The sequence below is a fragment of the Ylistrum balloti genome, unplaced genomic scaffold, assembly GCF_031769215.1.
Source record: "Ylistrum balloti isolate Yb309-2 unplaced genomic scaffold, AGI_CSIRO_Ybal_v1 Utg372666, whole genome shotgun sequence".
Lineage (NCBI taxonomy): Eukaryota > Metazoa > Mollusca > Bivalvia > Pectinida > Pectinidae > Ylistrum > Ylistrum balloti.
In genome coordinates this window covers 51,742-70,924 of record NW_026783144.1, presented here as the reverse complement: position 1 = coordinate 70,924, position 19,183 = coordinate 51,742, and the positions used below count along the sequence as shown (strand labels likewise).

The window sequence follows — 19,183 nt, the reverse complement described above, 5'->3', positions numbered from 1 at the left end:
AGCTAGCCCTGACAATGCGGTAAAATATTATCAATAACAACAGACGGTACTTTGAATAAATCCCTAATATGGGATCATCTCATGGCACATTGGCATTTTTCTTTTAGACATAAAAATGACCCATTTTAAGGTCAGGGGTCAAATGACAATTATCGCCTACAATACTGAATATATGGTTATTACCGTTGTATATTTGGTAATTCAAGAAAATACCAGTCTCGATTGCATTTACTAACAAATCTGACAAAAAGATCCAAAATCATGATTTTTAAAATTGAATAATTATACCTCCAAATCCTTTTTAATCACAAAAAAATTAAACAAGAGTATCAATGAAACTGAAGAATGCTCTCCAGAAATGACTTAATTCAACACAAAATTTTCACAATGGGCAATAAATCTGTAATAAAGGTGTTGCTGGCCGTGAATTTGGTTACATGATCCTAGTTTTAATGTAAGCAAAGCTTTGTCATGACACAAAATTTTAACAAAGGGCAATAACTCTATACAGAGAGAGTTTACATTAGTGTTGTTCCGATTAATCGAGTTAATTGAGTATCACTTGTTTGAGATGTTTGATCAATTAATCGTGTAAGAAATCTGTAATCGATCATCGTGATGTATGAAAATAGATTATTTCAACATTGAAATTATTTTCAACATTAATAAAATTATTTGAAAAAAAACGACATTTGTTTGTATTAAAAAGTATTCTGTGCAATAAACGAATAACAAGCACACAAAATGATGGTGTAGGTACAACAGTTTTAGTTATTACGTGAATTGCTGTTAAAACATAACACAAAATACGTATTTAGACTTGAATAATATCCAAAAAACAGACAATTAACAATTAATCGATTTTAATCAATCATCGATCGGTTACACAAAGTTGATGATCGATCAGGAAATCTCAACCGATTCCAAACACTAGTTTACATGAACAAAACTTTGCTGCCAACCGCCATCATGTGGAATTTTTATAAAAAACTATTTTTTCTCAGAAATAGGCTATGAAATTTTTCCATTAGATGACCATACATAGGATCCCTTTGTACTGATTTTGAAAAAAAAAGCAACCAGGAGAAAAAAAGTACAAAAATCTCCTTTAATGTGAGGAACACAAATGGTATTACATTGATATACAGGTACATTATAAAGTACGTCATCACACAAACAGGGTACGAACACCATATACATGCTGTATATAAGATTAACAATAAATTTAGTACAGGACATAATTAAGAGACAACTGTGTATAATTAAAGATACAAAGAAATGATTTCTATCATGTTTCAAAGTTTAGATCTCCCATATTTATGAGCTTTCTTGTAAATTTGTTAATTGTACATTTTCCACATGCAAAGCTTTGTCCCAATCACACCGCCATTTTCATTTCAATTTTGGGGTGAGGTTGATAGCCCACAATTTCAAAGTCTTCAAATTTGAAATCATCAATGTCTTCCACTTGTCTTTTGATCACTAATTTTGGGAATGGCTTTGGTTCTCTAGCCAGCTGAAAAGAAACCATTGTGGAGTTTGTAATGATCAACATCTTGGATTATGAAATTTTTGAAGAATTTCTCCTTGTATTTGTTAAATGTAACAATAATGCTTCATATAACCAATTCAACAAACGTGTTTAGAATCGAAGTAAATATGTTTAAATACACCAATGTTCTTTACAAAATGAATGATGTTGTTCTGATATTTTCTGACGAAGTGTTCTACCCCAGTGAAATATCTACTTGACCCTTAATTTCTGAAATAACTCGATCCTACAGACCAGATTCCTGTCTGTCACTTCTACACAAATTACCAATTGAATTCTTTGTGGTATCCCTACAGAACCTGGAGTTCTAAGTTGATGTTCAACCATAATAGCACAAAGAAAAATTCGGGAAAAATCATGTACTAATATCATAGAAAAAGAAATATAAATTACCTGTTCTTTTAAGGGATCAATGTGATTTACATACACATGAGCATCTCCTAATGTGTGTACGAAATCACCAGGCTGAAAAAAAACATACACAGTCATATGTATTAAACAAACAAGTACATATATATATATATATACAAACTTATACAAAGTTGACCTGTCCTTAAAAGGTTGGTCCTCAATACAACTGACAGGCTATCACACCAATCTTACGGATTTTTATAACAAGGATTTCCCTATGATCAAGAGATCCCAGATGATCTTGGTGCCCAGCATCATTTGATTTTTATTTGTTCTTTAAAAAAAATGATGATGATTATAATAATAATAATAATCTTTAACTGCCAAATTAAGATGGTCAACTGCCAGCCATTTTTCCCCCCTGATCCGTCCCAAAATCAAACAGGTATAACTAAGGACCATGAGGTACCTACATACGAAACGTGAGTAAGATCCAACCATTGCTTCTTAAGAAACAGCAACAACAAACTTTCATTGTAATCATAGACTGTCGTCTGTCAGCCATTTTGCATTATTTAATCAGTCCCAAAATCAAATGGGCATAACTGGGAGCAAGGGAAATCTACAAATGAAATTCGAGAAAGATCCATCCAGTCCATACTTGCCAAGGAAGAGCAGTAACAAAAATTCTTTATGGATAGATGGACATAGGGTGATTGGTATAGCCCACCATCTGACCATGTTTAGAGAAACTAAATTAAAATATAAACTTTGGCAAAATGATATTTATTAGATAAGAATTTAGGACCTGAATGCAATAAATTCAATTTTCAAATAATAGAAGATTATAAAAGTCAGTAGGGATTTTTGCTGATTTTAACCATTAGAGTGCCAACTATTCAGAACATCAACACTAAACAGCCCTGCATTGCGAAATAAATACACACACAAAAAAACCCAAAAAAACAAACAGATTCAGTGCAAGATAGATGTTGCCAAGGAGCATTGATCATTGCACAAACTTCTGGACACGTGTAAAGTTGTCTGTGATGCAACATACCTTGAGATTAGTCACATGAGCAATCATGTAGGTCAACAGAGCATAACTGGCGATGTTGAATGGTACACCAAGACCCTGAAAATTGACAAATTATTCTAATATCAGGGCAGTGTTTGTCTTTTAATCCAAAGGAATTAAAGAGGATATCTATCCACTTATCAGGAGAATATCAATGCATAAGTTTTAAACCAAATAACAACGCGATTTGATCTGTGGAGGCACATGTATTTAAACAATCAAAACTGTATTGATCATATACAACAAAATAGGAGAAAAGGTTGAGAAGGCAATTTTCAGTTGATTTTGACGATATCCTATTCTTCCATTTTTAGGAAATGGGTTCATGGTAAATTGGCAACCTAACCTAAAGAAATTCCTTTAGATACGCTGGTAATGACTGACAGGTTGTCCTATTATTTATCCATCACAACATGTTAGTATAGTATGACCCCTATGTATTTACACTTGGGTTTCTCATTTTCTTCTCTCAGAAACCCATACAAAGTTGGTACGTATAAATGATTCTATACTCTTTTTCTCAGTGGGGACATGTAAGTGGAAATAAAGGAGAAAGTAAGCCATTAACATTGATTATTGTACGTAGTACAGACCATATCAGCTGATCGCTGGTACAGTTGGCAGGACAGTTCACCATTGACAACAAAGAACTGGACAAAGGCATGACATGGAGGAAGAGCCATTTTGGGTAAATCTGAAACATAAATGGTATGGTACATGTAAGAAAACAAATTAACAATGAATTATAACTGATACAAAACCAAATTCAGGAACTTAACAAAAAAAAAAAAAAAAAAAAAGAAAAAATCTAAATGAAATTATACATTCCAAAAAAACACTTAATATTTTAATTTCATGGGTATATCTAATAATCTATCCACTATCCTATATAAAACTGACAATTTTGCCCTGTCCTAGGTAACGTCATGTGCAATGTAATAAAGTATTTTTGACAGATCACCTAAAGGGTGAACAGCCCACCACCTGATGACAGGTTTAAAGTACAGAGCAATGTTCTAAACTGGAGCAACATCTTGTGACACTTAGTACCTGGAGGATTCCAGGCAGACATGATGATACGTCGGTCATCTGGCTGGTTCTTGATTTTGTAGATGACATCTTTCAGTTGGTCCACTCCTTGATCAGTATAGTCTGTATGCATGTCCTTATACTCAGCTCCGAAGTGTCGCCATTGAAAACCATACACAGGACCAAGGTCACCTAAGGATAGAGAAAATCTAATGTCTATATTATAAATCTAAGCACACCTTCAAGTGTCTCATTCAAATCTTTGATAAAAAGAATCATATCCTAGCAAGGTAAATCAGACTTAAGTTTAAACGCTTTGTAATATTGCTATGATGTATCAGAGCTGTAAAGATATGGAGAGCAAACCTGTTAGGTTTTAAAGTTATTTTGGTAACAGAATAATGTATGTTTTGATATTTGAAAATCACAAGAAAGATGAAAATTAACAAATATATTTGAATAATTCTACTACCTGTTTATATCTGATTTGCTAAATATCTTTTCATTGTACTGGCTGTTAATTTAAGTACTATAGTATCACAATACCTTCCTCTCGATGACCAAGTCCCAGCTTACTGAGAAATTTTTTTGAGCCATGTTCATCCCAGATGTGAATTTTTTTCTCTTTCAGTTTGTTTGCATTAGTACAACCCTGAATGAACCAGATCAGCTCCTCTGCCACTCCTCGCCAGAACACACGCTTTGTAGTCAGTAGGGGGAAATCTTCAAAACACACAAATTCAAATCATCAATGACATGTAATCAAAGTTGTCAATGTAGACTTAGTTCCTGATACTGATTATAAATGAATTTAATCATTGATGGGCATATTGGAGAAGACAATTATAATGAGATCCACTCACATGTACAATGCAACATCAGAATGTAAGTTATTGGTCGGGAACAATCCTGGTTGACAAGCAGCTTATGATAGCTTGTCAACAGATTCTAACACAAGTTACATTTCTTTGATTCACTGACAGAATTACAATCAAAGAATGGATAGGAATGCCTACCTTCTCTCAGATTGTACCTCATCTGCATACCAAAAATCGAAAGGGTGTCAATCCCTGTTCTGTTGGTCTTACGAGTACCATAGTCCAAGATTTGTTGTATTGCATCAAGATAATGCTTCTCATCATGCCTGTAAAAGATAATTAATTCAAAGAATCAGATATTGATCAGAGAAACTGACTGAACATAAGGTGTTTCTTAGAACCAGATATGCTGTATCAAAAATTTCAATCACCCACCAAGATGTACAATGCGGTAAAATATCATCAATAACAACAGACGGTACTTTGAATAAATCCCTAATATGGGATCATCTCATGGCACATTGGCATTTTTCTTTAAGACATAAAAATGACCCATTTTAAGGTCAGGGGTCAAATGACAATTATCGCCTACAATACTGAATATATGGTTATTACCGTTGTATATTTGGTAATTCAAGAAAATACCAGTCTCGATTGCATTTACTAACAAATCTGACAAAAAGATCCAAAATCATGATTTTTAAAATTGAATAATTATACCTCCAAATCCTTTTTTAATCACAAAAAAATTAAACAAGAGTATCAATGAAACTGAAGAATGCTCTCCAGAAATGACTTAATTCAACACAAAATTTTCACAATGGGCAATAAATCTGTAATAAAGGTGTTGCTGGCCGTGAATTTGGTTACATGATCCTAGTTTTAATGTAAGCAAAGCTTTGTCATGACACAAAATTTTAACAAAGGGCAATAACTCTATACAGAGAGAGTTTACATTAGTGTTGTTCCGATTAATCGAGTTAATCGAGTATCACTTGTTTGAGATGTTTGATCAATTAATCGAGTAAGAAATCTGTAATCGATCATCGTGATGTATGAAAATAGATTATTTCAACATTGAAATTATTTTCAACATTAATAAAATTATTTGAAAAAAAAAAGGACATTTGTTTGTATTAAAAAGTATTCTGTGCAATAAACGAAAAACAAGCACACAAAATGATGGTGTAGGTACAACAGTTTTAGTTATTACGTGAATTGCTGTTAAAACATAACACAAAATACGTATTTAGACTTGAATAATATCCAAAAAACAGACAATTAAGAATTAATCGATTTTAATCGATCATCAATCGGTTACACGAAGTTGATGATCGATCAGGAAATCTCAACCGATTCCCAACACTAGTTTACATGAACAAGAGGCCTGGGGCTTAAACGGTCACTTGAAGGAACTACCAAATTGAATAATTATTATTACATTCTTAACGGCCTGTCAACACATAAAAGGCCATTGGGGCCATCAATCAGTACACAAACTGAAAAAATTGGTATGAATGTGTAGTAAAGTGAACAGAAAATGAGAAATGCTATTTGTACAGTAGAGCTTTTAGCAAAGATCCTTAACTTCCATACATCAAATTATTCTCCTAAATTGACACACAACCTTACCAGTAAATCAGCGTCAGACCCCCCCCCCCCCCACTTCTTCCCTTTCCTGTTGGGACTAGTCAAGTTGCCATATAACACACACTATTCACCTTTTTTTTGGTGAGACATCATGGAAGCCATTGGATAAGTGTGGTTTACACGATTCATTGGTGTCGTGACTTACTCCATTCCCGTTCATAATGGTTGCTGCCATCTTGGAGATAATCAGCTGAAATAATGCAATAAGAATTTCTTAATACAATATAATGATTTGAACCTGCTTATAAATAATCAATTAGAAAGTACAACACTTTTTTAATGTCTCAAAACTTCATTTGTTATTCTTGACAGATTCAATGATGCTGGAATACTCCTAAAATATTTCAGTTATTCAGTCTAATAGTGACATCATTGTTATTATACACATTTGATGAATGACATTTTTCATATAACTTTTCCTTCAATAGCAGGGCGTTTCCATTCATTCATAATTATTGTTCATAATTTTTTATGCAAGTGTTACAAGTATCCTGTGTCAAGGTATTTATTTTTCTTTATATTCACCCCTAATCACTTGACTAATCACGAAAGGCATGATGCTGAAAGATGACAATGAATAGAACATGAGAGTATTTCATTACTGACCCCTTTTTAAGCACATGTGAGGATTTATCAATACAAGAGAACCAGAAATAGCGATGATAATCTTTACCTGCCAAATCCAAAATGGCCACCTGGAAGCCATTCTGTTTCTTCTAATCATTCCCAAAATAAAATGAGCACAAGGAGAGACCAATGGGAACATGTATATGAAATTTGTGAGATATCAATTCATTTCTTAAAAAAATAGCAGTAACAATCTTTATTAGGCAAAAGGAAAGATGGCCGTTTGCTGGCCATTTTGTTCCTCTGGTCAGTCCCAAACTCAAACAGACACAACAAGGGACCTAAAGGTCAAGAAATAGTGATAACAAACTTTTGAAGTCAAAATCCAAGATGGTCGCTTGTGAAACATTTTGTTTTTTTCTGATCAGTAACAAAATCAAACAGGCACAACTAGGGATCAAGGAAAGCATACACATGAATTTAAAGAAGGATATCTACTGTAGTTCTCAAGAAATTTTGATAACAAACTTTCAAAGTCAAAATCTAAGATGTCTGTCTGCCATTTTGTTTTCCTGGACAGTCTTAAAATCAAACAGGCATTACTAGGGACCAAGGGTAGCCAAATATGAAATAAAAGAAAGCTTGATTGAGTACTTCTCAAGAAACAGCAATAACAAACTTTCAAAGTTGAAATACAAGATGGCTGCCTTTCGGCCATTTTGTTTCTCTGATCAGTCTCAAAATAAATTGGCACAATAAGAGACAAAGGACAAGCTACCTTTGAGATTTGGGAGAGATCCATCTCTTAGTTTTCAAGAAATAACGATAACAATCTTCATTAAAAATCCAAGATGGCTGTCTAACGGCCATTTAGTTTTTTTTTTATCATTCCCAAAATCAAAGGGAACCTATATATGCAATTTGCGAAAGATCCATCCATAACTTCGCAAGAAATAGGGATAATGAAAATGGTTTACGGACGGACGACGGAAGCAGGGCTATTTGAATAGCCCAACAGTCGAGATTTCCCCATGCTTGACCTTGTATTCAACTGAAAACAGGTCAATAATTGTTTAATTATACAATGACAATCCACTCCTCTTATTGCAAGATAGATTGGTGGAAATGATCGCCTTTTGAGTTATTTAACCTCGGACTTTTGAGGACCTATATATTATACTGACCGTTTTACATAGTATGCCATGCTTTGAACTTTCATGGCGGTGACACAGGCACTCGAGGCCAGGATATTATTTTTTAAACATTGATTTTTGTTTTAGCACTTATGACTGACGTTATTTAAACGAAATATCAGCAGAATTCAAGTTTATGTGCTGGTTGACAAATCCGAGGTCCACGGTCATTAAAAATACACAAGGCAAGCAACTCCAGATTTTAAAAAATCGACCCCTCGCTTGGAAACTGGCTCAAAAAAAGTAGTTATGATAAGTTCCTTGTAAAACAATATGTATCCGTAGGTAGTATGTATATTTACCTTTCATTTGGTGCATAACATTACAGGCAACGAGAAATTCACAATACGTACATGAGATTAACATCTCAATAACCGGAGATTTAATCGTCCATGTAATTATCTTTGACGGAAGTAACATGCCATTTCAAGGGCGGTCACTCCGACTTTTTGGAAGAGGAGTTCCGGATAGCACTATACCAGTGAACAGGTAAGAAAGGTTCCGATGTCATTACGCGCGTAACTTCAAAATAGATATTTTTATTTCTACAAATACATTTGCGTAGATGGAAAAATAATGGCTGGGCAAAGAAAGTCCACATTTGCCAACTCGGATACAATATCATGGTAAGGGATTATACAGAATGCATCAACTTTCAATCAAGCTGGCGGTAATGAGATTTTTTTTAAAAAAAAAAAAAATAAGAAAGAAATCATGCAGATAATGAAAAAAGGGCGCAATTTATGAAAAATATCGTTCCTTAGATAAAGCCCTACACCGTTTGCAGCAAAAAAATACATTGACCTTTATTCAAGGTCACTTTGGTCCAATGTGTTGATTTTTTAAACGACTTATTCCGATTAACCAAAAGTCCAGGGATCATGATGTTTGTTAAAATGTTTCTTGGGTGAAGGGCAACAAAGTTTGAGAAAAGATATTACTTTGACATTATATTCAAGGTCATGGATAAACCCTTAAATAACATCTTCTGATAACCAAATAGGCCTTGGGTCATGATATTTGGTCAGGAAGTCCATTGTATGGATGTTTGCCAAAGCATACAGCACATGTAGCAATACAAGCCCTTTGGGCCTCTTGGTTAATAAGTAATATGTATTTCTTTTCAAATATTCTCAATAACTTGACAAAAATCACTATGGAAAAAATCAATTAATTTCCAATTTCTAAGTTAATATATTTCCCCCATGATATTTTTCATAAATTGCGCCCTTTTTTCATTATCTGCATAATTTTTTTATTTTTTTGAAAAAAAATTCTCATTACCGCCAGCTTGATTGAAAGTTGATGCATTCTGTATAATCCCTTACCATGATATTGTATCCGAGTTGGCAAATGTGGACTTTCTTTGCCCAGCCATTATTTTTCCATCTACGCAAATGTATTTGTAGAAATAAAAATATCTATTTTGAAGTTACGCGCGTAATGACATCGGAACCTTTCTTACCTGTTCACTGGTATAGTGCTGTCCGGAACTCCTCTCCCAAAAAATCGGAGTGACCGCCCTTGAAATGGCATGTTACTTCCGTCAAAGATAATTACATGGACGATTAAATCTCCGGTTATTGAGATGTTAATCTCATGTACGTATTGTGAATTTCTCGTTGCTTGTAATGTTATGTACCAAATGAAAGGTAAATATACATACTACCTACGGATACATATTGTTTTACAAGGAACTTATCATAACTACTTTTTTTGAGCCAGTTTCCAAGCGAGGGGTCGATTTTTTAAAATCTGGAGTTGCTTGCCTTGTGTATTTTTAATGACCGTGGACCTCGGATTTGTCAACCGGCTCATAAACTTGAATTCTGCTGATATTTCGTTTAAATAACGTCAGTCATGAGTGCTAAAACAAAAATCAATGTCTAAAAAATAATATCCTGGCCTCGAGTGCCTGTGGGCGGTGATCAAAACGATTTTTTCACATTTACCTCGACTTACACAACTATTAAGTGAAATATCGAAATAAATAGTCATACAAATTAATAAACGTGAAAACTGAGAAAAATATTGTATATTTATATGATCACTTAGTATTAAATACTGGTTACAATACTGGCGCGACTGAAAAGGTGTCAAAGCCACAAATAGATTTTAGTTCTACCAAACTTATATCTAAGTGCACAAATAGCTTTCAGTAGTCTAACACACCCGCTAAGCTCCTCGATTTGAATCGTACAGTGTTAACGCAACCTGCCAGACCCCTCTTTTACCACTTACCTTGATTTTTGTTTTGTTTACTACAGCATACGCTTCGCGCCTTTTTATGATTCCCGCGCAAAATGGTAAAAATTAGTTAAGAAAACGAATACCAACACCGACCTGCCGGAACTTTGAACTTTAATATCAGCCTGCCAATTTTTATTCCACAATTGACGAACACAGGCATTTCAATATTTAGTAAGCAGTTATATATTTTAAAATTAAGATTTTACTAGATCTGATCATGAATTGGTAAACTAAAGTGACTCATTGTCTTCGTAATCACCTTCCATATCTCTAAGACGTTGCACGCCGCGTCTCTGTTACGACACAAAACAGACCAAAAAAATGTGTCGAGTACCCCGTCAAGTTGAACCACTCAGATACGACATCGTTTGGTCATTTCTTCACAGTTTTTCTTCAATAAGCTGACCGTAAGATAAAACTTATAAAAAATTGGAAATTCGAAAATTACACCCTACTATCAGCTCGCATGACGTCGTTTTACAACAAAATGACATTTTTGGACATGAAAACTATTTTTGACTCAAAATTTTATTTTTGACTCAAAATAACAAAATAATGAGTACATGAAAATGGTAGTATTTAATATAAAACATTTTCTGACATCTTCAAGTGAACACTCATAAATCTTCTTTATCGAATATAAATCATTCGCTACATTCTAATCTAGACCTCTCAATATGGGAGCATTCTACTATTAGAAAAAATGTAAAATCGAGCATCTCATATCAAATTTATTTTTATATCAAAAAATAATTTTTATATCAGAAATTCGATTTTCTAATGCAACAAAATACAGTACAGAGCTACTTACCCATCCCTTCAATTTCGGAGTGAGTTTTTCCTTTTTATCTCACAAACTATAGCGGGAACCAATCCACATACGGAAAATATAATCAGCTACCTATCCGGATATTTTATACCATTAAATTTTCCGTTTTATTGATTAGAAACCCCTATACTCTCCGCCACCACTAATAACTTAATAACCTATAGCTTAGTAGTTAATGTATATGTTTGTCTTATGAATTTATAATTGTGTAATAAGTAAAAATCTACTTGTTGCTTTGATACTTATTTATTGATGACCACCCTCATATGAGCGAATAAAATGTTATTTTTTACTTGGTTAGAGAGTAGAGTTCCTCTCTGGCACAACACGTGGGAACCCTTTCTACTTCCTTTTTGAAACCAACCATGGAGAAGTAAGGCATTGCACTGAACGTTCAGTCGTTTTCGTGGAATAAATTCATGTTTTCGAATGATGTAAGCATAAATTCATCATCACCAATAAAGAATTGTATCTTCTGTTGTAATAAATACTATTTTGTCAATTTTTTAAAGGGCACCTGTGAAAGGAGGGCCTTTGCAGTCGGTGCAGGTTTACGGGCGCAAGGTAAACAGTGCTATACATATTGTCATACATTATTCTGTGAATAATACCTGCTAATGCCAATGTCGTGGACAATCTTCCGTACCAAGTGTATTCTTTATCGGTTAACCAACAATCTAGGACATCGTCGATACTATTTTGGTTCACAGCATCGGCATTCCGAAGCCATGCACAGAGATGAAAGACCATTGACCAGGTCGAGGAAAACCACAAATTTACGAATAATAAGACAAACTAGCCTGTTATATGCTAGTAAGAATATTCATATGTTACTAAAAATAACAGAAACCGTTTGAACTGTTACTTTAGCAGTATTTTGTTAAAAGTGGCATTTATTTCTGAGGAGTTCAATAATTTTCACTAAAAGATATTCGCTGAAAGTGGATACTTGCGTCATTTAACATAGGCCATATCGACTGAAAAGAAGTGTTTCTGTTTTCAATCCTTTCCATCATGCAAAAATTATATAAAAGACTTGTTTATGTATTATAGCATATTTGTGGATTTCCCTAACCTGCTGACAAACACATCCCACTCTTTTTTGACAGACATCTCTATTTCTTCGTTCTTCAATGGAAGCCATTTATTTAACTCTTGAATCAATCCATGAGACCCTTATAAGTCAAATTTAACTTCAAACCACTGTATGAAAGCCTTGTTAGAGGAATACATTTAGACTTCACCAGTCGTATAAAACGTTAAAATATTGGGTGGAGGGCCCCAGAACGAACTTCATGATCAGGATTTAGAAAATTGACTTAATCAGAAAGGTTACCAAATCTTTCCAATAGACTTTATAGAAATATATCAAGTTCTGCAAGTAACATGACAATGCTATGGAGGGACACCTTTTGAAGACAACTAATTTTGGGAAAGTCAGTGGAGCTGTGTTGGGAATTGTAGTGTGACAGCTGTAATGGGCGAGTCATCAAAGACCAGACAGTTAAATATCGAGTGTCTTTTCTAGAGTTTGGAGGGTCATTGGCTCAAATCCTGGTCCTGTCATCATTTTCACTTCTTGCCAGGTTGTAAATTCAATTTCAAAATATTTTATTGTCAATACATGATATACATTACAATAATTGAATTTACAAAAGAAAGTACAGTATACATGTATTAACAAAAGGACAACAGGCTTATAGCCTATATAAGTCTTTTCCTACAAGCTACAGGTTGTAATTTGTAAAGTTTGGTATTTGGGGTAAAAGACTTTGAAAAAGGAGGGAGGAATGCAGCAGAATTGGACTGGGTTGATTAACTATGACCAGGGCCTGTATTCATGAAACCATTCTCATGCTCAAGCATAGATTTTGTGCTCAAGCAGACTTTTTAATAATTACCCTAAATCATATAAAATAATACATATGTAAAATATAAACATTGAATATAACTTTGACTTGAAGTCCTTTCAATATTTTTTTAAAGGCTTTGGCAAAATCAGTCTTCTTTATTAATCTTTAACTTAAACAAGATATAAGGCTTGAGCACAAAATTCATGCATGAGCATGTAAACAGTTCCATGAATACGGGCCCTGGAGTCTCAATAAGGAGACCAGAACATTCTGGGTTGGAACTTCAGTCTGGCCCAGTAACATCATATCAATCTGAAGATGTTGCGCTACCAACAGAAATATTTTTCCTAGACATTCTATCTACTTTTTTATGGATCTTCAATGCACACTAACCATGCATTAATGGTGTTCTATTCAAATATTGATTGAAAACAAAATTATAGAACTTTTAACATTTGTGTCCTAACTACCTGTTAGATTTGCATACCTGAGGTACAGCTTGGAGTTCTGAAAAGGCAAAGCATGATCAAAATGACCTCTACTTTTATCCAGGTTACAGGGATTGAATAAGTTGAAAACCTTAAGATTCTGTCAAAAGTTCAGAAGGTTCAAGAAATAGATTTGCAAGCAGGTACCTGGAGTTGATCCAGTGCTATTTCTTCAAATATGCATTGGTCTATGGGGGTCATCTTGCTTTATAGGCAAACCGCATTATCACTAATGATCAAGAGAAGTTCATGTTCTATCATAAACTACAGTACATCATTTCTAATGTATTTTGGCATCCTAAGTACAGATTGTAGTTCACTTTTCGTTAAATCCATCATTTGTTGACTATTACAGTTTTATTTCGAGAATGTTCTTGTCAACAATATAGGCCTTTTGTGCCTCTTTCATACGATATATTATGTGTAACATTCAATTTCCAGAAAACAGCCACAGCTGTAGCCCATTGCAAAAGAGGAAATGGTCTTATCAAAGTGAATGGACGCCCACTGGAGAACATTGAGCCTCAAATTCTCAGGGCAAAGGTATGACAATTGATCTTAATAGTTGGTTGACAAGTTAGTGTTAATAGTAAATTTTCACATTACACCAGTGAACATCATATTTTAGAATTAAACCTGTCTTTTTGCTCATCCATGAAATTTTGACTAGGTAATTCATACAATTTTTCAAATGGTAGATTTTGAAAAAAAAATCACTGTGATTACATGATGACTTGTGAAAATGTTCTGCTTATCAAATATGATAGTAATGAAATGGACATCACAGCGCTCTGAGGAATCACAGCAAATACTTGAAAAAGTTAGTTTAAATAAAAACCAAGGGTATCATGTTGCTGATTTATTAGACATTTTGTTTCATAAATATGAGAAAGAGCTGAGACCAGTCTCCATGCATTCAACTGTAAGCTTGTTTGCTGAGAACAGTCGAGGTCAGTTGAGGTAGGGCTTCCTTGTAGAACTGGTGGACTTTACTGAATCACATACAGGAGACTATCACAAGAGCACATCCAGCACAGCTTAGTCTGTTTCTCGGCTTCCTTAGAAGCACAAAAAACAATGGGTAGGAAGTGTTGAACCCTGCACCTCGTATAGCCTGAGGTTACATTTATATAGGCCAACGCTCGAAATGGTTGAGCTATCGTGGCCTCATTTACAAACACATTGGACTGCATTGACCTGCAGCTTGCACAAATTTTTTATGGTAACAAAAGAACTCCGAAACAACAATATTATTAATCACAGCCTTCATTATTTCAAACTCTATGTGAGTGCTTTGATATCGGTCGTTTAAAATTTTCATGCTGCTGAATTTTGAAACGGCCATCTCCCAATACCAGCAAATTATTTTGTGACAACATGACTTGTAAAAATGTTCTGAAAAACACTGTGCTCAAAGAATTTGCACAAAAACACAAAATAAGGGATTTAAACAAAACTTTCTAATTTCATGTTGATAATGATGATTTTATAATTTATCACTGGAAAATTTATAAAGATATAAACTGCAATGTGTAAGAGAAAGTTTTGATGTGTACATTTAGGACCATGTCAAGGTGTTGTTTGTGAATAAAAAGTGTGTCATGCATGTGATGAATCACTATGGGACGTAATTCTGACATACAGAATGACTGGTAGCATGTGTTTCCCTGATGTATGACTAAATGAATTTATTTCATTGGTTTGATATCAAAATCAGAAAAATGGTAATGAGAAGGCAAAGTTTTCATATATAAATATATACATTATTAGTTTTTGCAGAACTAATGGATCATCTCACATGATAACAAACAAACTGTAAACATTGTTATTTTCTTGTTTTCCACACTGAAAACATGCTGTTATTTTCTGTGCGGTTTCTCTAACTTGTGGTCAGACTATTGACATTATAAATTAGTATGTTCACCTTGTGTTATAATTATAAGCTAGGAAGGCTCTGCTACAGGATCTGAGATTAAAAGGCAGTAATGAAGGAAACAAAAAAGCCAAAATTGCGATTACCTCTTGTGATGAAAGTCATGAAGAGATCATTGTGATTTGGATAAACATATGCCATAGTAAATGTGACTACATGATGACTTGTGAAAATGTTCTGCTTATCAAATATGATAGTAATGAAATGGACATCACAGCGCTCTGAAGTCAGTCACTTTTATACATTAATATTTGTAAACGTAGCATTATTTTTATATTTACATTGTTAACGGGTTCAGATTTTATTGGTTTACATGTTTTGGTTGGCTAGGCCAACCGTCTTCAGAGCCAACCGAAACATGTCAACCAAATAAATCTAAATCTACGGAATCCCTGGCGTTGATGCTTCATCCTTCATCTTATTGTTAGTACATCTTGTGTGCGGAGCTCTGCTAGAATACTCCTGTATCCACCTAGGATTCTTGCACTGACATATCTATCGATCAGTACTAACCCCCCCACCCCCAAGGTCCTGTCATACAAGCTATGCTTGAGAAAATTTGTGAATTTTCTGTTAGAAATGCATTAATAGCTGATATTTGCTGTAGTGAATGTGACTACATGATGACTTGTGAAAATGTTCTGCTTATCAAATATGATAGTAATGAAATGGACATCACAGCGCTCTGAAGTCAGCCACTTTTATACATTAACTTTTATGCACTTTTTCATATTTGCAATGTTGACAGGCTCACTTGGTCCTGGGATTACACTGTCAGTTGCAAATTGTTTAAACTTCGAATTCTGTTACTGACAGGCAGTTTTTTAGGACTCAATATCTTTCCACCTTTGTTTTAGCTTCAAGAACCATTGTTACTTTTGGGAAAGGAGAAATTTGCTGGTGTTGACATCCGAGTGAGGGTCCGAGGAGGTGGTCATGTGGCACAGATCTATGGTGAGTATCGAAAAGGATGGAGATATCAGTATGTAGAATCAATATCTCTAGAATAGACCTTGTTTTTGTAATTTATTTCTTATGTGTGAGCTGGTAAATAGAGAACTGTCTCACTTTGAGCATTTTATGGTGAATTGATATTTTTTATAAATTTGATGGGACTACATGATGACTTGTGAAAATGTTCTGCTTATCAAATATGATAGTAATGAAATGGACATCACAGCGCTCTGAGGGTCTTGTATTTTTTTTCTTTCCCAGTATTTACTTGAAGGAATTTATCATGTTAATCTTTAATCAGTGATTGAATTTTGTGATTTCAGAAGAATTGTAAGGAAACATTTTTAACATAATGATGATCACTTAGATGATAATTTTCCCTTTACTCATTGTTCATTTTTTCTCCAGCTATCCGCCAGTCCATCTCCAAGGCTCTTGTTGCATACTACCAGAAATGTAAGTTGCAGGACACTAAACTGCATTTATGGCCGGGGGCATATAGCGTTGCCCATGTTCGTCCGTCCCGTCCCGTCCCGTCCCGTCGCGTTGCGTCCCAAATCAGTATATACCACCTAACAACTTCATTCAGACCTTTCACTATTATTTCACATGGGGGGTGCGGGGGCATTCATGTCTTAGACATTTTCTAGTTTGTGAGATATTGTGAAAGTATTGTTAAATATGCCATGGTGATCAAAATTTCATATCTCTATAATGGTTTAATATCAAGTACAGATGGAAATAATTATGAATGATTTAAAGATAGAAACAATGAGTTCAACTGACAGCATCATAACTTTTGATACATCAACTTGAAATTTGCCATCAGTCCAATGATTGGAACTTGGAACTGCAAGTCACAAAAATGTACCTTACTTATGTTAACTGATATTAAAGTATTGCTTTGAACCAAATTTGATTTGGTTTTAAGTGATATAAACATGTTCTGTTAGATTCCAAACATTCCCTTTCCATTGCTTTGTACTGATGCCATTACGAAAAAGAGAAGAGAAAAAACAAATTAAAAAACACAACACCCATCAGTTCTGATATTTCGTTATAGTAAAAAATTATCCTCAATATTTTGTCTGTGTCCAAATGTTAGATTATTTCTGGATGAAGTGTCATGCATGTGATGAATCACTATGGGACGTAATTCTGACATACAGAATGACTGGTAACATGTGTCTTTCTGATGTGTGGCTAGATAAAACCCTTTTAACTTGCTGAAAGAATGTGCAAAGGAAGACAGATATTTCATGCTTTCTCTTTGTAATTGATATCAAAGAGCTAATCTCGATATCTAAGAACTATCTCAAGGGCTTATATGCTGTAGACAAAGATATTTACTTATCAATTTTCTTTTTTTGTGTGTGTTTGAGGCCCCACCATTTTATAAGATGGCATATTGTGATAGCCATTTCCATCATGTTGTGTCATGTCCCATTTTGTTCAGTTCCATTAGGAATCGATTCATATCTTTAGAACATTTCAACTGATTTGTTTCATATTTACCCCATAGTTTCATAACATCAATCTCTACATTGTATCCAACTAAGGAGGTCATAAGTTAAGGTTAAAAGGACAAAGGTCATATTTGGCAACCTTTGGAAATTCATCAAACAGGAGTAATTTTTTTGCATGGGAGTAGGAATTCATATACTGGTACTATTTTGTTTTGTCGGGATTGAAAATAACTTTTTTTCATAATTCAATTTACGCTTTTTCCCTTCACAAATTTTTTTAACAACCAAGATAATTGCATTTCCATATAAAGCATACTCTCATACTCTATACATATGATGAATCACTTTGGGACGTAATTCTGACTTGCAGAATGATTGCTTCAATGTATTATCCTGATGTATGGCCTTGAGAGAATTGTTACTTCATTCGTGCATTTAACACTCATCAAACAATAAAACTTTATGATACATACCAATGCTTTCCTTACAATGAATGAAATTATTCTGTGTTAAGAGGATAACTTCTGAAATATCAATTTTGCTTATAATTTTGTTTAATCTGTGGACATCTTGTATGAATCCAGTCTAAATCTTGTTCAAGAGCGGTTTTGTTAACTGATTTTATTTTACTCTTTTTACAGATGTAGATGAAGCATCGAAGAAGGAAATTAAGGACATTCTCATCAGTTACGACCGAACGCTGCTGGTCGCCGATCCCAGACGGTGCGAGCCCAAAAAGTTTGGAGGACCTGGTCCACGTGCTCGTTACCAGAAGTCTTACCGTTAAAATTATTTGTACATTATCGGCTAATAAATGTAGCGACCAAGATTGTGTTCTCTCATCTTTGAAAAACAATTTCTTCAAAAAAATCACAATCAAATTTTTCCTGTACTGGCATTAAACATTTTATTTGTCCACATATTTTTTACGGGACATTTTATGGTATGGCATTGTCTTTACCATCTGTTGTACAGTTATCTTAATACAAGATCTCATCCCATAGTTGTCAACCAATCTGTTATAAACTTGTAGGCTTAATAAACATGACAAGAAGTACTTTTCTGAATGGAGGTTTGATTTAACAGTATTTGGAAGAGTTACTTCCAGTTTTGGTAATAATTGGGTGCTTTTGTGTAAGCATTTGAAACAGTTGAACTTACATGGAAAAACG

The 19,183-nt window shown here is 34.2% G+C and overlaps 2 protein-coding genes across 2 annotated transcripts; one reads left to right on the top strand and one right to left on the bottom strand.

Annotated features, from left to right (window-relative positions):
- Positions 1–1,089: 1,089 nt before the first annotated feature.
- Positions 1,090–10,519, bottom strand: LOC132564738 (thymidylate synthase-like). The gene is made up of 9 exons (XM_060229369.1): positions 10,480–10,519; positions 6,550–6,668; positions 5,027–5,154; positions 4,557–4,733; positions 4,032–4,202; positions 3,575–3,675; positions 2,964–3,038; positions 1,946–2,017; positions 1,090–1,516 (listed from the first exon to the last, which is right to left on the bottom strand). Exons 2-9 carry the CDS (start codon positions 6,651–6,653, stop codon positions 1,379–1,381), a joined length of 966 nt encoding a protein of 321 aa, XP_060085352.1. The 5' UTR covers positions 6,654–6,668; positions 10,480–10,519; the 3' UTR covers positions 1,090–1,378.
- A 1,163-nt stretch (positions 10,520–11,682) lies between these two features.
- Positions 11,683–18,838, top strand: LOC132564734 (small ribosomal subunit protein uS9). The gene is made up of 6 exons (XM_060229365.1): positions 11,683–11,690; positions 11,830–11,881; positions 14,100–14,201; positions 16,449–16,545; positions 16,954–17,001; positions 18,653–18,838. The coding sequence occupies exons 1-6, from the start codon at positions 11,683–11,685 to the stop codon at positions 18,796–18,798; spliced, it is 453 nt and encodes a 150-aa protein (XP_060085348.1). The 3' UTR covers positions 18,799–18,838.
- Positions 18,839–19,183: the final 345 nt, after the last annotated feature.

Coding starts and splice junctions, on each gene's coding strand:
- LOC132564738 (XM_060229369.1), bottom strand. CDS start 6,653: ATGGCAGCAACCATTATGAACGGGAATGGAGTAAGTCACGACACCAAT. Junction 4,203..4,556: donor ACTTGGTCATCGAGAGGAAG/GTATTGTGATAC, acceptor CTCTATCCTTAG/GTGACCTTGGTCCTGTGTAT. Junction 1,517..1,945: donor TTGATCCCTTAAAAGAACAG/GTAATTTATATT, acceptor GTTTCTTTTCAG/CTGGCTAGAGAACCAAAGCC.
- LOC132564734 (XM_060229365.1), top strand. Junction 14,202..16,448: donor CTCAAATTCTCAGGGCAAAG/GTATGACAATTG, acceptor CCTTTGTTTTAG/CTTCAAGAACCATTGTTACT. Junction 17,002..18,652: donor TGTTGCATACTACCAGAAAT/GTAAGTTGCAGG, acceptor CTCTTTTTACAG/ATGTAGATGAAGCATCGAAG.